This window comes from Melanerpes formicivorus, unplaced genomic scaffold, assembly GCF_026170545.1.
Source record: "Melanerpes formicivorus ecotype bairdi unplaced genomic scaffold, bMelFor1.0.p_v2 SCAF_2, whole genome shotgun sequence".
Lineage (NCBI taxonomy): Eukaryota > Metazoa > Chordata > Aves > Piciformes > Picidae > Melanerpes > Melanerpes formicivorus.
In genome coordinates this window covers 51,847,867-51,862,329 of record NW_027142354.1, presented here as the reverse complement: position 1 = coordinate 51,862,329, position 14,463 = coordinate 51,847,867, and the positions used below count along the sequence as shown (strand labels likewise).

Here is a 14,463-nt window from a genome sequence, read left to right as displayed (position 1 = left end):
AATAGACTTGATTCAATGGATAATCTGCTTGAAAAGCAATAGGCACTATTGATAGAAATAAGGGCAGAAACTCAGGGGAATTAAGATTCTCACACAGGAGAGATTGTTCTTAACAGCTCTAACATAGGTATCACTGGCAAAAAGAAGCCCTACCTCTAATACAAAATGTGTTAGATGTCTTGACCCATAAAGGAACATGACAGAGAGAATCCTCACATTTGCAGACCTTTTCTAATGCACCTTAGTGTCATCACTGGATGGCAAAGCATGGTAGTATGAACTAACTTCAAAGCAGGCAAAACGAAGGCAAAGACCAGACAGAAAACTTGGGTGTCTGTAGTTACTGCAGAACAAGATCTTTGCAGTTCAAAAACTTCCTAGAGGGACACATTCCCAAAGGCATAAACAGTCTGGAGAAGGCAAGGTCCACAAATCATTGCCAGTCAGCTCAGAGAAAATTTTGTCACTGCTTCTGTGGAGGAGTAACATAACAAAAGAAAATCTCCTTTATGTATGGATGGTTGAACCATAATGCTATTTTAACATCATTTTCTTGTAACCCATCTACACACAACTATTTAAACATTTGTTATAAAGTATGTAGGGGGTGACTCATCCAGCTGAGGAACAAGCCTAATTGGTCAAACTTCCAGGACACTGCGTGCTGAGCTGTAGAGAATCATAATCTCATCTATTAGGAGATGTGACAAGTTGCAGAAGCTATCTAAAATTCCTGGAAGAGGTAGTGTGAAATAAGACCCGTTGCCTAGGGACAGTCTCTTCTTTAAGATAATTAAAGAGCTCAGATCTGTGCTGTTCTGGGTGGATGAAAAATCTGCATGCATAAGCTGAAATTCTGGCTGTGGTTTGCTCATGCGAGAAAGTTGCCTAATAATTCATTAGCCTCTTCAATAAAAGATACCCCAAAGGCAGAATAAAGGGCATCTGTGGATTTGACTGCCACGTTCACATGGCCCCAAAATTTCCCCCAGAGGTCCTGCTCTTATGTATAATGCAGCTACATGACTCAGAAAAAAAAAACAATACCAAACCAACAACCAAACACAAGAACTGGGGAAGAGTTTCCTTCTTCCCTGAGGACATTCCCATACCAAGTGACTAGAATCAGAGAGGAAAGAAAAAGACTTCACAGACTGAAATAAAAATGATAAAAACATCTCCAGAGAGGTTATTAGTGGGTGGGGAGCAGTCATTAATATAGAGTCCAGTAGCATTTCTCCACACACACTCATTCATAATACTCACTTTGCCATATTTCTCTTTGAATTGATAATTCTACCATTTGGGTGAGAAAAAAAACCCCAAAATACAAGACATCTCACTTTGTATTCTCCAGTAGCAGATAAGACAAGACTTGTTGGCTATTTCTTTGCATCTTCTTACTGACTTGTCCCTTTTCCCAACATGCAAGTACCTCATGCTGAGAAATACTGCTCCTCATGCACAGACCAATAGAGCTGTAGCAGCAAGATGGCTCCCTATGAAAACTCTTTGTTTCAAGCACTCCTGTAGACTTGCATCAGCTGCACATCCAGTTGCCATTCAGTTCTCATGTATTGGGAGTGCACTAAACTGAAGAACCATCTACATTTGGATGGACTATTGGCCTTTCCCTCCATCATTTCTCTTGCAAAAATCAATGGGATGATTTACTTGCTTCTGCCAGTGTAGAGCTACTCACAGCCCAGCTCCAGTATAGATTAATACCTTAATTTTAATCACTGTGTTAGCAAGAAGTTGAGGATGTTATTTTCAACGCATCACATTCTGGACAGCTATACAAAGCAACCAGCCAGCAAAAGAAAGCATGATGATCTCATTTGTATTCACAGAATCATAGAAATGTCAGGGCTGGAAGGGACTTCAAGGACCATCCAGTTCCAACCCTCCTGCCATGGGCAGGGACACCTCACATTACATCAGGTTGCTCAGAGCCCCATCCAGCCTGGCTTTAAAAGCTTCCAGGGATGAGGCTTTTACCACCTCCATGGGCAAGCTCTTCCAGTGTTTCACCACCCTTACGGTGACGAACTTCTTCCTGGCATCCAACCCTAATCTACCCATTTCTAGTTTTGCTCCATTCCACTGTCTATTTTTTTTGTTTTCAAAAGCTTTTGAAAGTGTAGCCAAACCACCACTAAAGGAGAGAGGTGGTGGAGTCACCATCACTGGAGGTGTTTAGGAAGAGACTGGACGGGGTGCTTGGTGCCACGGTTTAGTTGATTAGATGGTGTTGGGTGATGGGTTGGACTCAACGATCTCAAAGGTCTTTTCCAACCTGGTTAATTCTAATTCTAATTCTAATTCTAATTCTAATTCTAATTCTAATTCTAATTCTAATCCTAATTCTGATTCTAATCCTAGTTCTAATTCTAAAAGTTAAGTATTTACTATGATTTCCTCTTACAACAAACAAATGTCAGATGATTTCATCGGTGCCAGATAATGAGCCAGCTTGTAACCAGAGGGCAGCATTTTTAATAACTTCACTAAAAATATGCACTGGTATAGAAATATGGTGCAATAAAAAAAAAAGTACAAAAGGTAATGAAATATTACCTATTATCTCAGCTCATTTTTGTCAGGAAATAATACTACAAACTTAATACGATACATGGAAGCCTTATGAAAAGCAGGCAGGGAGAGGCTTATAGTCTTAGCCAGTAATAGATGAGAGGCTGAGTGATTAATAAGTTGACAGTGATGAGCAGAGAATGGAAATCATATGGACTTTAGGGAAAGGTAATAGCTTAGAAATGAAACTGTTGTGCTGCCAGGCTGCACAGGAAGAGGCACAGCTCCCACAGCCATCCCTGCTGCACAGCAAAGGGGAAGGCAGCTTTTAAACCTCTGTCTGGGCTGTGCACTGGAGCCACTGGAGCCCCCAGCTCCCCATGCCTGCTGCTGTGCAGGCCTCCTGTCCACTCCAGTGGCACCAACAGAAGAACTGCACCAAAATGAGGAAGGGGAGAGGAAAAAAATCCAAGGAAAGGAGGGGTCTGAATGCAGCAGCAAGCTGGGCTTTTGAACAATGGGAAAGATAAGATACTTCATAGAACTAGGTGACCTGTCCACCACAGTGAATGAGCTAACTAATGGGCCTGCAGCATACACAGCATGTAAGGATGAGGTGTTCTTTATTGCTTTTTAAAGTAACAATCTTTTAAACAACATCTTTTGATGGGATTACAACTTGGTCTTACACTGACCTTCAGAGTGTGTGGGGTTAAGTTTTAAACACCCGGTGAAGCACCATTACTTACAATATCAACAGTGCCATTTACTGCAGGGGAGAGGCCAACACAACACTTTCAGGGGACTTCACATTTACTGTTGTTTCCCAGGCCCACTGTGTCTGCTTCTGATTTGTCCATTGTTCACACTGGAAAAAGTCTGCCAGGAGATTTAACCATGGCTAATTTGCTGCTTTCTTTGCTAGTGGTACAACAGTGACTCACTGTTGGTGGTATATAGATATTGTGCACACAATAAGATCAGTGAAGAATTCAGTCGAATTCACCAGCATTTAAGCCCCTGGTAAGTAACTGAGATCTAAACAGGAGATGTCCACCGAAAAAAAGAACAACCAAGATGCTATTCACAGACCTCTTAAGAATAAATCATGGGTTTAAATATCTTGGATGACGGCAAGAGAACTCTCTCCATGAAATATATGTCAGTAAATTTCTGAAATCAACAGAAGCAGTGCCATTCTGTAGTGCTGCAGAAGGAGCTAAGCATTTCTCCTTCCAATAAGTTGAACAAGCCCTGTCTTGATGTATTGTAAAGGAAAAAATCTCATGAGGTTCAACAAGGCCAATTGCAAGGTCCTGCACTTTGGTCAGGTCAACATTCGTTATCCATACAGGCTGGGGGATGGTGAGATTAAGAGCGTGGAAAAGCACTTGAGGGTACTGGTGGACAAAAAGCTGGAGATGAGCCAACAATGTGCACTGGCAGCCCAGAAGGCAAATTGAATCCTGGGCTGTCAAAAGACGTGTGGCCAGCAGGTTCAGTGAGATGATTCTGCCTCTCTGCTCTGCTCTGGTGAGAACTCACCTCGAGTACTGTGTCCAGCTCTGGGGACTTCAACACAAGAAGCACAGGAACCTGACAGGGAGGGCCACAAAAGTGATCAGAGGGCTGGAGCACCTCTCCTGTGAAGACAGGCTGAGGGAGTTGGGGCTCTGCAGCCCAGAGAAGAGAAAGCTCCAGAGAGATCTTATAGTGGCCTTCCAGTACCTGAAGGGAGCCTACAAGAAATCTGGGGAGAGACTGCTATAAGGGCATGTAGCACCAGGACATGGGGCAATGGTCTTAAACTAGCAAAGGGTAAGCTCGGATTGGACTCTAGGAAGAATTTTTTTCCTGTGAGGGTGGTGGAACACTGGAACAAATTGCCCAGGGAGGTGAGCTGAAGCTACATTGCTGGATGAATTCAAGGTCAGGCTTAACAGGGCAACCAGATCTAGTTGGGGATGTCCCTGCTTACAGTAGGGGTGTTGGGCTAGACGATCTTTAAAGGTCCTTTCCAAGCCAATGCCTTCTGTGATTCTATGATGCTACAGATGGCAGCAACTTCTCCTGGACCACAATCTGAAAAGGGATCATTTTCTTCAACATTGCTAGAAAATCATTATAATAAACTTCTTTGTTTCTTGCAAAACTAAGTACAACTGGGCCAAACGAAAGACCACTCAGTTCCTTGAGTCAAGTACTCCTGTTGGTAGGAACATCCTGTTCAAGGATGATAACCTCTCACAAAAAAATTGCAAACCCAATTCTAGCTTTTCAAGGAGCAGGACTATAGCTAGGCACTGCCTCCTATCTTTTCTGCTCAGCTCATTGATATTTCCCCTGACTTTGGAAATGTGAAATCAGATCTCACATCTTTACCACTCTCATGCTCTGTGGTTTAGGAAAAGCACCGTATCTGCTCAATAAAAAGGGAGAACACACTAGCAAGTTACATGCTTGGAGTTCTAATTTTAGGAGGAACTAAGCCACTCTAATGTGCTGCAGTCAACAGGAACTGAGGGCATTCAATAATTCATGAGTTTCTTTCCATGTTTCAGTACAGCTTGTTGAAAATGTCTCATGGAAACATTTTTCATCAGAGAATTCCAGTTCCTGTGAACCAAAACTGCTTACAGGACAGGATATGCTTGGATACTCGTTTAAAATGGGGTTTGATCTATGACAATGTAATTCTATAATAAAATATTTTAAATGTAAAAAGGATTCTTTGATTGGAAGACAAAACCCCCCCACTTTTCAGTCAGTCTTCACTCTGATTTTTAAATTGCTTTTGAGCACAAACATTTGAGAAGAAAAAGGATTCAAACTCGCTTTACTTTCCATTTCAGCTGGAAAATATTTACATAACTGTTTCCTGGGAAAAAGAAAACATTTCCTACTTTAGATCTCGTTATGAAGGTATTTCCATGCCTGTCCTCAAAAAAAAACCCAGCAAACAGCTTTATGCTCACGCAGATAAACCTCTCTTTGACCCCAGTGATGAGTGGAGTGCTAAATTTGTTATGTCTTTACTGTCACTTTCATGCAGTTATTTTCAAATGGATGGCATTTTGCATCAGAAGGCAGCAGAATAACCATTCCTTACCTTTAGTCTTTCTGTTACACCATCAGTGAAACTGACTGTGAATTCAGCAATTTTGGGCACTCTGAGTTTTCCTTTGTTCTTCTGGTCAGGCTGATATTCTGTTCTTGTTTTCACAATTACCTGGAAAATATCAACATTTTTAAGGTTTCTGCACAGAGTATCCTTTTGTTGTTTGTTTGGTTGGGTTTTGGGGGGTTTTGGGGGGGTTGTTTTGTTTTGGTTCTTCCTCTAAGCTGTTCTACATACACCATTCCCTGGACCTACACAAATACCTTAGAAGCATATATAAACACAAATTCACCATGCCCTCAGGAACATAGAGAGGGCCAATGGCATCCTGGCCTGCATCAAGAATAGTGTGGCCAGCAGGAGCAGGGAAGTCATTGTGCCCCTGTACTCTGCATTGGTTAGGCCACACCTTGAGTACTGTGTCCAGTTCTGGGCCCCTCAGTTTAATAAGGACATCGAGACACTTGAACATGTCCAGAGAAGGGCAACGAGGCTGGGGAGAGGCTTTGAGCACAAGCCCTATGAGGAGAGGCTGAGAGAGCTGGGATTGTTTAGCCTGGAGAAGAGGAGGCTCAGGGCAGACCTCATTGCCCTCTACAACTACCAGAAAGGTGGTTGTAGCCAGGAAAGGGTTGGTGTCTTCTCCCAGGCAACCAGCACCAGAACAAGAGGACACAGTCTCAAGATGTGCCAGGGGAAGTTTAGGCTCGAGGTGAGGAGAAGGTTCTTCACCAAGAGAGTCATTGGTCATTGGAATGTGCTGCCCAGGGAGGCGGTGGAGTCACCATCCCTGGAGGTGTTCAAGAGGAGATTGGATGTGGCACTTGGTGCCATGGTCTAGTCATGAGGTCTGTGGTGACAGGTTGGACTTGATGATCCTCGAGGTCTCCTCCAACCTTAGTGATACTCTGATACTGTGATAAATAGGCAGGCAGGTACATAGACCTAGGACAGTGAGCTTATCACATCTGAGTCTTAAAATAGCTGATAGCAAAAGGTTTGACACCCACTTTCTTTTAGGACTAGGCATATAATGTTTATACTGTATTCATCAGGCAGAACATGCAGTGTACCAGCCCATCTTAAAGAGAAGTCTCACTTGTTACAAGTCCTGTCCTAACAAGTTCCACTGAATCCAATTTAAATTTGGTGTCTCACTTATTCAGGTTCCAAATTATCAGTATTAATGTCATACTACCTCTTGGGTTTTCCCCAGAAGACCTCAGTGACATTTGCTGACTAATCCAGGTCCTAATAATCTTATAAAAAAATGAGGTGCCTTATGCCAACAGAGAAGCCTTAAGTGGCTTTTTAAAAAGGCTTTTTAAAGGGTGCAGTCAAATTACCAAACTTGCCATTGTCAATCTACATTGGATTTATTTGAAATCTAGAGTGACTCTAAAGATTTTGGGGAAAATGCACCCACTGCAAATACAGAGAAGGGAACACCCAAAGCCAGGTGCTCCCAGAAGGGATGAGCATCAGGACTGTATTCTGAAACTAACAGCTCTTCAGAGACGTGAGCATATCCATCCCATTATACACTTAAAAGACTACCCATCCATGAGCTGTGCAGCTGCATAGTGGTGTGAGAATGTGCCAGCACAGCCACACTGTCTTATTCTAGATGGAAAATGCACAGGAAGTCAACATAGCCCTTTCTTCAGCACTGGTCAAGAGTTGGAACTTATCCCTGGAGAGAGGGGCTGCGGTTGTCAGCACAGACTCTGTGCTCCTGCACAGGATTGTCAACCCAGGCACAAGATCCACAAAGCACAGAATGACTTGGGGTTGCAAGGTTTGGATAAGTTAAAGCCAAATTGTAGAAAGAACACTGAAGCTTTTGATCCCAGGGCCAACACTTCTACTTTTTGGCCTCCCATTCTGAATTGCAGGACGATACAGCTATCAGCCTTGCCAAGGTGAAAATTAAACACTCCAGGAGAGGTGACTGGTGCATATGAGAATGACAAGTGTGATCATAAAGCCCTTTGTTAGAAACAAAGCATCTTGGAGGACTGAAAAAGATTAAGTGATGCACAAGGTTGAGTTACCAGCTAATGAAGAACTTACTTCCAAATGAAGATAGCAAAGTCTCATTTAGACCAGAGAAAACCCCAGGTATTTAATCCTTCCACATTTAATGCCACATGAAAATCAGAGTGAGAGAAAATCAGTGAAGAGTTGTAAGCCAATTTTCTGGATTCAAATGCAAATCATTAAAGACTGATGAATATTTACATCCTTTGATGACTCCCTCTCAATAATACTTATTACAGTAGCATTTCCAACACTAGGACTCAGGAAGAAAAGGGGACAAAAAACACCTAAATGCATTTAGAGCATCATCTTGGCATTCAGGATTTCTGGTTACACAACATAGATGACAGGGAATGACATGGGAACAAGCTTGATTCAATGGGTTTGGGATGAACCCTAACCCTTCTCTGAGCATACTACTGAATCAAACCCCACTATGCTCAGAAATGCAGCCCAGCATAGTGTGGACCACATACAACAAAGCTTCCTCTCCAGCCAAGACACACTGGCCCAGGTTGGCTCCAAGTTACAAACAAGCAATAATCTCATATTCTCACTCAAAAGGAGGCAAGTGCACTTAGGACTCCTCCATGCAGCTGGACCCTAGGTTTCCAGTACTCCTTCTAGTTTTTTGTAACCCCACTGCAGTAAAATAGAGCATCACTCATCAGCATCTGTTCAGAAATTGCAGTTGGTTTTCTTCAAACCTACCAGCCACAATATCCAATTCTCCCAAATTCAAGCTTCTTGCTTGATACAAATCTTAGCTACAGACAAAGGTTTTAAACACGTATCAGCTCCTTTCCACAAACTCTACTATTAGGTCTTAAAGATCATAGACCCAGAAGAAGAGGGGGGAAAAAAGAGTAAAAAGAAAAAAAAAAAAAAGAGAGAAAAAGAAAAAGCTTCACTTGTTTCTAGATACAGTTTCATTTTCTTCCATTCTTTGACACTAATGTCAAGTTTTCTTACAGGTCTTTTTTAACTGCTGTTATGTTCAACCAATATCCTATCTGCTGGAAAGTTTGAATTATGCTGTCTACAGGCACACAGCACAAGACTGAAAACAAATCCACACAGCCCTTCACAAGGCATCAGATTCAAGTCCAGTGGCAATCTCTATCATGTCTGTGAATAAATAAGTAAGCTCAGTTCACAGCTAGATCAGAAGCTACTTGAAACACAATTTGCTGACTGTGCCAGCAGTGAAATGTGTGCGTGCACAGAGCCACAGTCATCCTGCTGGTCAGTGTTTTGCAGAGGTATCAAAAACTTCAGTAGAGGAGGTAAGAAGTATCTTTAATACATGCCTCTGGCATTGCAAAAGCTAAATACCTGCTCTTCAGAAGTATCTTTGTCAGGCACCTGGTGGAATTACTCAGCAGAAGAAAGATAGGGCAGTCAGTAAGGTCTCCTCTTTAAAACAGCACAGAAATAAAATGAAGAAGGACAAAGAGAAAACGGAAAAGCTGTAGGGCAGCATTCAATACTGGGGCAGAAAAGACAAAAATGCAGTTTTTCCTGAGAGCACAGGGGGCACATTCAGCAGAAAAGAGCTACCTCTTACTCAGTCCCCTGCAGTCTAAATAGATAAGCCTGAGCATGGATCCTGCTTTTGCTGCAGCATTCAGCCCCACTATATCCAACAAGCTGCCATCAGGATACCCATGCAAAGGCTTCTGGAAGTTGAATTGTGTCCATCACACTCCTTGAGCCTCCTGCACTGGTGATGCCATCCCAGACAGGGCTGCCTTAGCAGTAAGCAGAGAGAGGAGTGAACACTATCAGACGACAACACACAGATACACAGCCCCCATCCATACGTGCAGTTTTTTGCAGAGCATTTGCTACGCTGACAGCCTCCCATGCACGTGTCAGTTGTGTCTCTGAAACATTCAAGCTTAAAGGAGAGCCAGTCAAAACCCAGAAGAACTTTTCTAAAATACAAAGTATTCATCCAAGTGCAAATTTAGCAAAGGAACAATTAATCACACAAGGGAATTCTATATACATTTGGGGATTTTTTTGCTGGTTTGGTTGTTCTGTTTTAATTTTCCAGCTTTCTGATTTGGGTTGGGTGGGAAAGAAGATTTCCCCCCCCCCCCCCCCCCCATCCTCTTCCCTCCCATCACTCTTTTTTCACCTTTTATTTCCTTTTTGTCACTGAGGAGTAAATTCTTCCAGAAGTTCTAGCCAAATTGCTGCTGGATGTACAGTAATAAAACCCCCACTGACTCCACAGTCAGTGCAATGATCAGTGTTCATTTATCACCAGCTGCCCCAGAGCAGTTCCATCAGAGCCCAGGATCCCACTGTTTCAATGCAAACAAGGTACATCCATCTCACACCATGACAGGTTTCCTGGGAGAGCTACTGGCGTTTATTACAAACCACAGCAAACAGAACAATCCCCATTCCCTCTTCTTGTCTGTTTTGCCGCTCTGATGACTTCACTGGGCTCATTCTTGATTGAAACTGGCAAGAGGGAGTATAAAATTGGGATCTTGTGTAGGTTGCAATTCAAAGCAAACCAAAGCAAAAGAAATGCCCATCTCCTCGTTCCCTTCTCTGCAATGCTGTTACAGTGGAAATGAACTTCTGTAAGGGGGTAGCTTCCAGAGCTGGCAGCAAAGCTGGGATGTTCTCTGACCTCTTGAGCACAGACAATAAATCCAAACAACCAAACCAGTGCTTCAGTGGATGAGTAGTCTCTTGAATACTCCCAAAAAAGATAATTAGCCCCCTTTCCACCCACCCTGAAGAAACATCATTCTGCCATCCTCTGCACTGGCTTCATTAGCTCTCACCTCTTCCTGCATGGTCCCCAAAGCTTGTCTTAACTCATACTCCTCACAGAGAAGTCTGGCTGGTTTAGGTTGCCATGCCTAACTGTGAGCATACCAAGGCAGACAATTAGGGTTGTTATTATTTTTATTCATCTCATGAAGCAACCTGCACACCTGCACACCTGCAAATGAATATTAAAAAGCACAAATAGTGCCATCAGCTTTTCAGATTGCCTGAGCATTTGCAACTGCTGGAAAAATGCCCTTTGAACTTTTTGGGCACTTGTCAGCTTTTGTGTTTTGTTATCCAGGTCTTGATCCAGCATCAGCTTATGTCTTGTGCCCCACTTTGTGTGTTTTGATGGTCCACCAAACAGAGCAGCCTCCCTGCCAGCTTAGTCCAGCCCAGCTGTAAAGTCTGCATCATGGCTGGAGCCTAGATGAATATTAGCTCAGGGAATCTCCCTGTAAATTATCCTGATGCCATGATGTGGTCTTAAAGTTGTCACACTATTTCCCTGAGAGCTTCCACCTTGAAACTGCTGAGAGGCTGTGGGGTTTATGGCAGATGCAGTAAAGGAGACACAAATAAATTACCTGGGACTTTCTTCATTGTACATCTGAACTCTTTGAAAGCCGCCTCCTCAATCAGGTTTGCAGCTATTGTAAGACTACAGGAAGAGAGAAAAGGGCTTCCACAGACCAGCAAAAAGATACCTCTAATTAGAGGAATTCACACTACAGTCCTTGCAGCTTCTTCCATCACCAAGTTTATTCAGCATTTGAACTCATTAACTTCCCATTCAGCAAAGCACTTAAGCATGCAAGTAGTCCTATTAACAACAGAAGGATTAGTGAGATATTTACAGTTAAGTGTGCATTTGAGTGCTTTGACCAGATCAGAGCTTAACCTAGCTTCAGACACCTTCCCACAACCAGTTGTAATACTGATGCTTAGGGCTCCTGTGGCATTCTTCATCAAGACTGCTCAAAGTCAGTATCCTCATAGTACTGATGGGGGAGTAGGGGAAAAAAAGAAAGAAAAGAAAAAAAATGCTTACTAACATGTAGAATAGAATAGAATAGAATAGAATAGAATAGACCAGACCAGACCAGACCAGACCAGACCAGACCAGGTTGGAAGGGACCTCCAATATCATCGCATCCAACCTATCATCCAACACCACCCAACCAACTAAACCATGCAACCAAGCACCCTGTCAAGTCTCCTCCTGAACACCTCCAGCGATGATGACTCCACCACCTCCTTAGGCAGCCCATTCCAATGGGCAATCACTCTCTCTGTGTAAAACTTCCTCCTAACCTCCAGCTTAAACCTCCCCTGGTGCAGCTTGAGACTGTGTCCTCTTGTTCTGGTACTGGTTGCCTGGGAGAAGAGACCAACCTCTGCCTGTCTACAACCCCCCTTCAGGTAGTTGTAGACAGCAATCACATCAGCACACATCAGCAATCGGTGGGTGAGTTGAGAAACCAGATCATGGCTTGCTGATGCTTACAGTGTACTGTGTGTTCTCAGTTTTTCATTATCTGAGTGATAATGGTAGTTCCAGCACATTCTCCATAAAAATATAACATTCTTGGGATTAAGGGCTAGCAAGATATGGCTGGAGTGGGTAGGAAGTCAGACAGTCTATGGAAAATGGCAGCTCTCTGCTGAATTGCCTGCAGTCAACCAAACTTAGCAGACGTAATAACACTCTCCGTGTCTTGAAAGGTTATTACTTTCTATTCTCTTTCTTGCATCCTCTGGCTCCTCATTCCAATCCCTCAAACACCTTCTTTGCAAGAGCTCAGCAGCAGTATGTAACAAATGACCTGATAAAGTTCTAAACCCTCAAACACGCCGTGACAAGCAGCCCTATCCATCACGCTGCTCCACACAAGCAAGAGTTTTCTAACGATGCTGTTTGCCAACACTTTTATCGAGTCCCAAACCTAAATGCACTTATTATTCTAGGCTTAATGCTAGTGACACCACTGGAATCAATAGGAAACCTTTCCTCTGCTTTAATGAATGCAGAACCAAGCACCTTCTCTGTAGTGACGCTTTGGAAAATTATAGGTGTGCTGAGGTGAGAAACGGCAGATGAGAGTCTGCTTACCCCAGCAGGAAATCCATCATTGACAACCTTGAGAAAGTAAACAGTAGGGGAGTTCTGGGAAATCTAAAGATTTTGGATGCTGAGAGAAGAAAGCAAGCAAGCTTCCACCTAAGTGGACTATATTAAAAGCATTTGCTTGGAGGAAGAAGGCGCAGAGCAGACGTGAAATGTGACAAATGGAAAAATATCACATTAAGCATGGAACCTTCAAAAGGGTTTTCCAGCAACGGGATGAAGTGAGTGTTTCAGAAAATGAATTGATCTGAATTCTGAGCCTTGTCTCAGGCTGGCTAAACCTAACATCATTTACTGCCATTTTCTATTTGCGTTCAAGCTCCGTGGTTTTCCCTGAAGAAATGAGTAATAATATTTAACATAACTGGCATTGTGAAGATCTTAAATTATTCATCTGGAGAAGGACATGCAGCCATGCTGTAATTCCCACTTCACTGCCACGGTGCATGTAATATATTGTGGTTCAGGTGCTGCAAAGTGCAAGCCATAAAAATTTAAAATACTACTTCCCAGCATTATTAATAATGAAGAGTCTCTCACTCAGAAGAGCTGTCAGATTGACAGAAGAGATAAACAAAGTGTGTTTCTTCTACCAAGGAGAAAGGCCTCTTCCAAGGCCAAAGCTGGACTCTGTAGTCCCACAAAAGGGTTGTAACACCCCCACCAGTTTCCATGTGGATTAGTCATGCTCACTTTTAAATGAAAATGAGATTCTTGACTTCATTCCTTTCCATGCCTTTCTTCATTCCTTACAGAAAGAGAACAGATAATAGAAACTGGCACCAGCAGCATGGTTTCCTTTGCCTTCATCACCCAATGGAGCATCAATAGCTGAGAAAGACCTTAGCTTAAGACTTAGCTGTAGCATGCTGTCCAGGTTACTGATGATAGCAAAATGGTGACATCCAGGCTTGGCACTAAATCTGCTCTTACTGAGTCATTTCTATGCTCATGTGCTACAAGCCAAAGCATGGCTAAAATTCACCACCTGCTCTCACACAAAATTCTCCAGTGACCTACAAGCTCTAATCCTCACACACAGCCAGCTTCAAAGAGCAAATGAGATGTGCACATTGCCAACAGTAGCTGAAGTGAAAATACTTAGCAGTAAAAGACTAGTGGAAAAGAGATGGAAAAATCATGTTTCAGGGCTTAGAACAATCTCCTCCTTTGCATGCTTAGGATGAAACATTGATAGACATGAGCAGCTCCACGCCTACTGCAACATCTCCTATGCCTCCTTCTGACTCTTGCATTGGCTAGTACTAGAAACAGAACATGTCAGACTGGGTTGATCAGCAATCTCAGGCTACATGGCAATCACCATGCTGCAAATTCTCAGATTTTTAGACAATTAGGTCTGTAAAAACTTTACCAGATAATTATGACTATGACCCATCCCATGGGAGAGGCAGCTAAGCATCCAAATCTACAGGATGAACACATCTCAGCAGGAAGACTTAATAGAGATTAGCATTGAAACTGGCATTTGGGTTGTATGCAATGGTAGTCCCTGTGACATTCTATTCACCAGCTGAATACAAGAAATGCCTGAAATATTAATCACCAAAAAGAGAGGAGAAAAGGTAAGCTTCATGAAGAGGATGCCCTGGGATCAAATCCACAATCAATGGAGAAAGCCACAGTCAGTAGAAACAAGATATTTTTTCCCTTGCTGTATCAGCTTATCTAATGGGTGCTGTGCTGGAAACAAGTTTCACTGAGGGTGGTAGGAAAAAAGTGGTCTCCTGAATCAATGCCAGGAGGATATTCCAGGCATAAGGAACATCACAAAAGGACAAAGACAGCAAATGTAATCAGCCCTGGCATCACCGATGCAAGGCAG

At 42.8% G+C, this 14,463-nt stretch overlaps 1 protein-coding gene across 1 annotated transcript in view; it reads right to left on the bottom strand.

Annotated features, from left to right (window-relative positions):
- Positions 1 to 14,463, bottom strand: part of NSG2 (neuronal vesicle trafficking associated 2) — a 37,976-nt gene that overhangs the window by 16,957 nt on the left and 6,556 nt on the right. Inside the window, exon 3 of the mRNA XM_068160381.1 lies at positions 5,645 to 5,764. Within this exon, the coding sequence (XP_068016482.1) occupies positions 5,645 to 5,764 (120 nt within the window). The remainder of the gene's footprint in view (positions 1 to 5,644; positions 5,765 to 14,463) is intronic.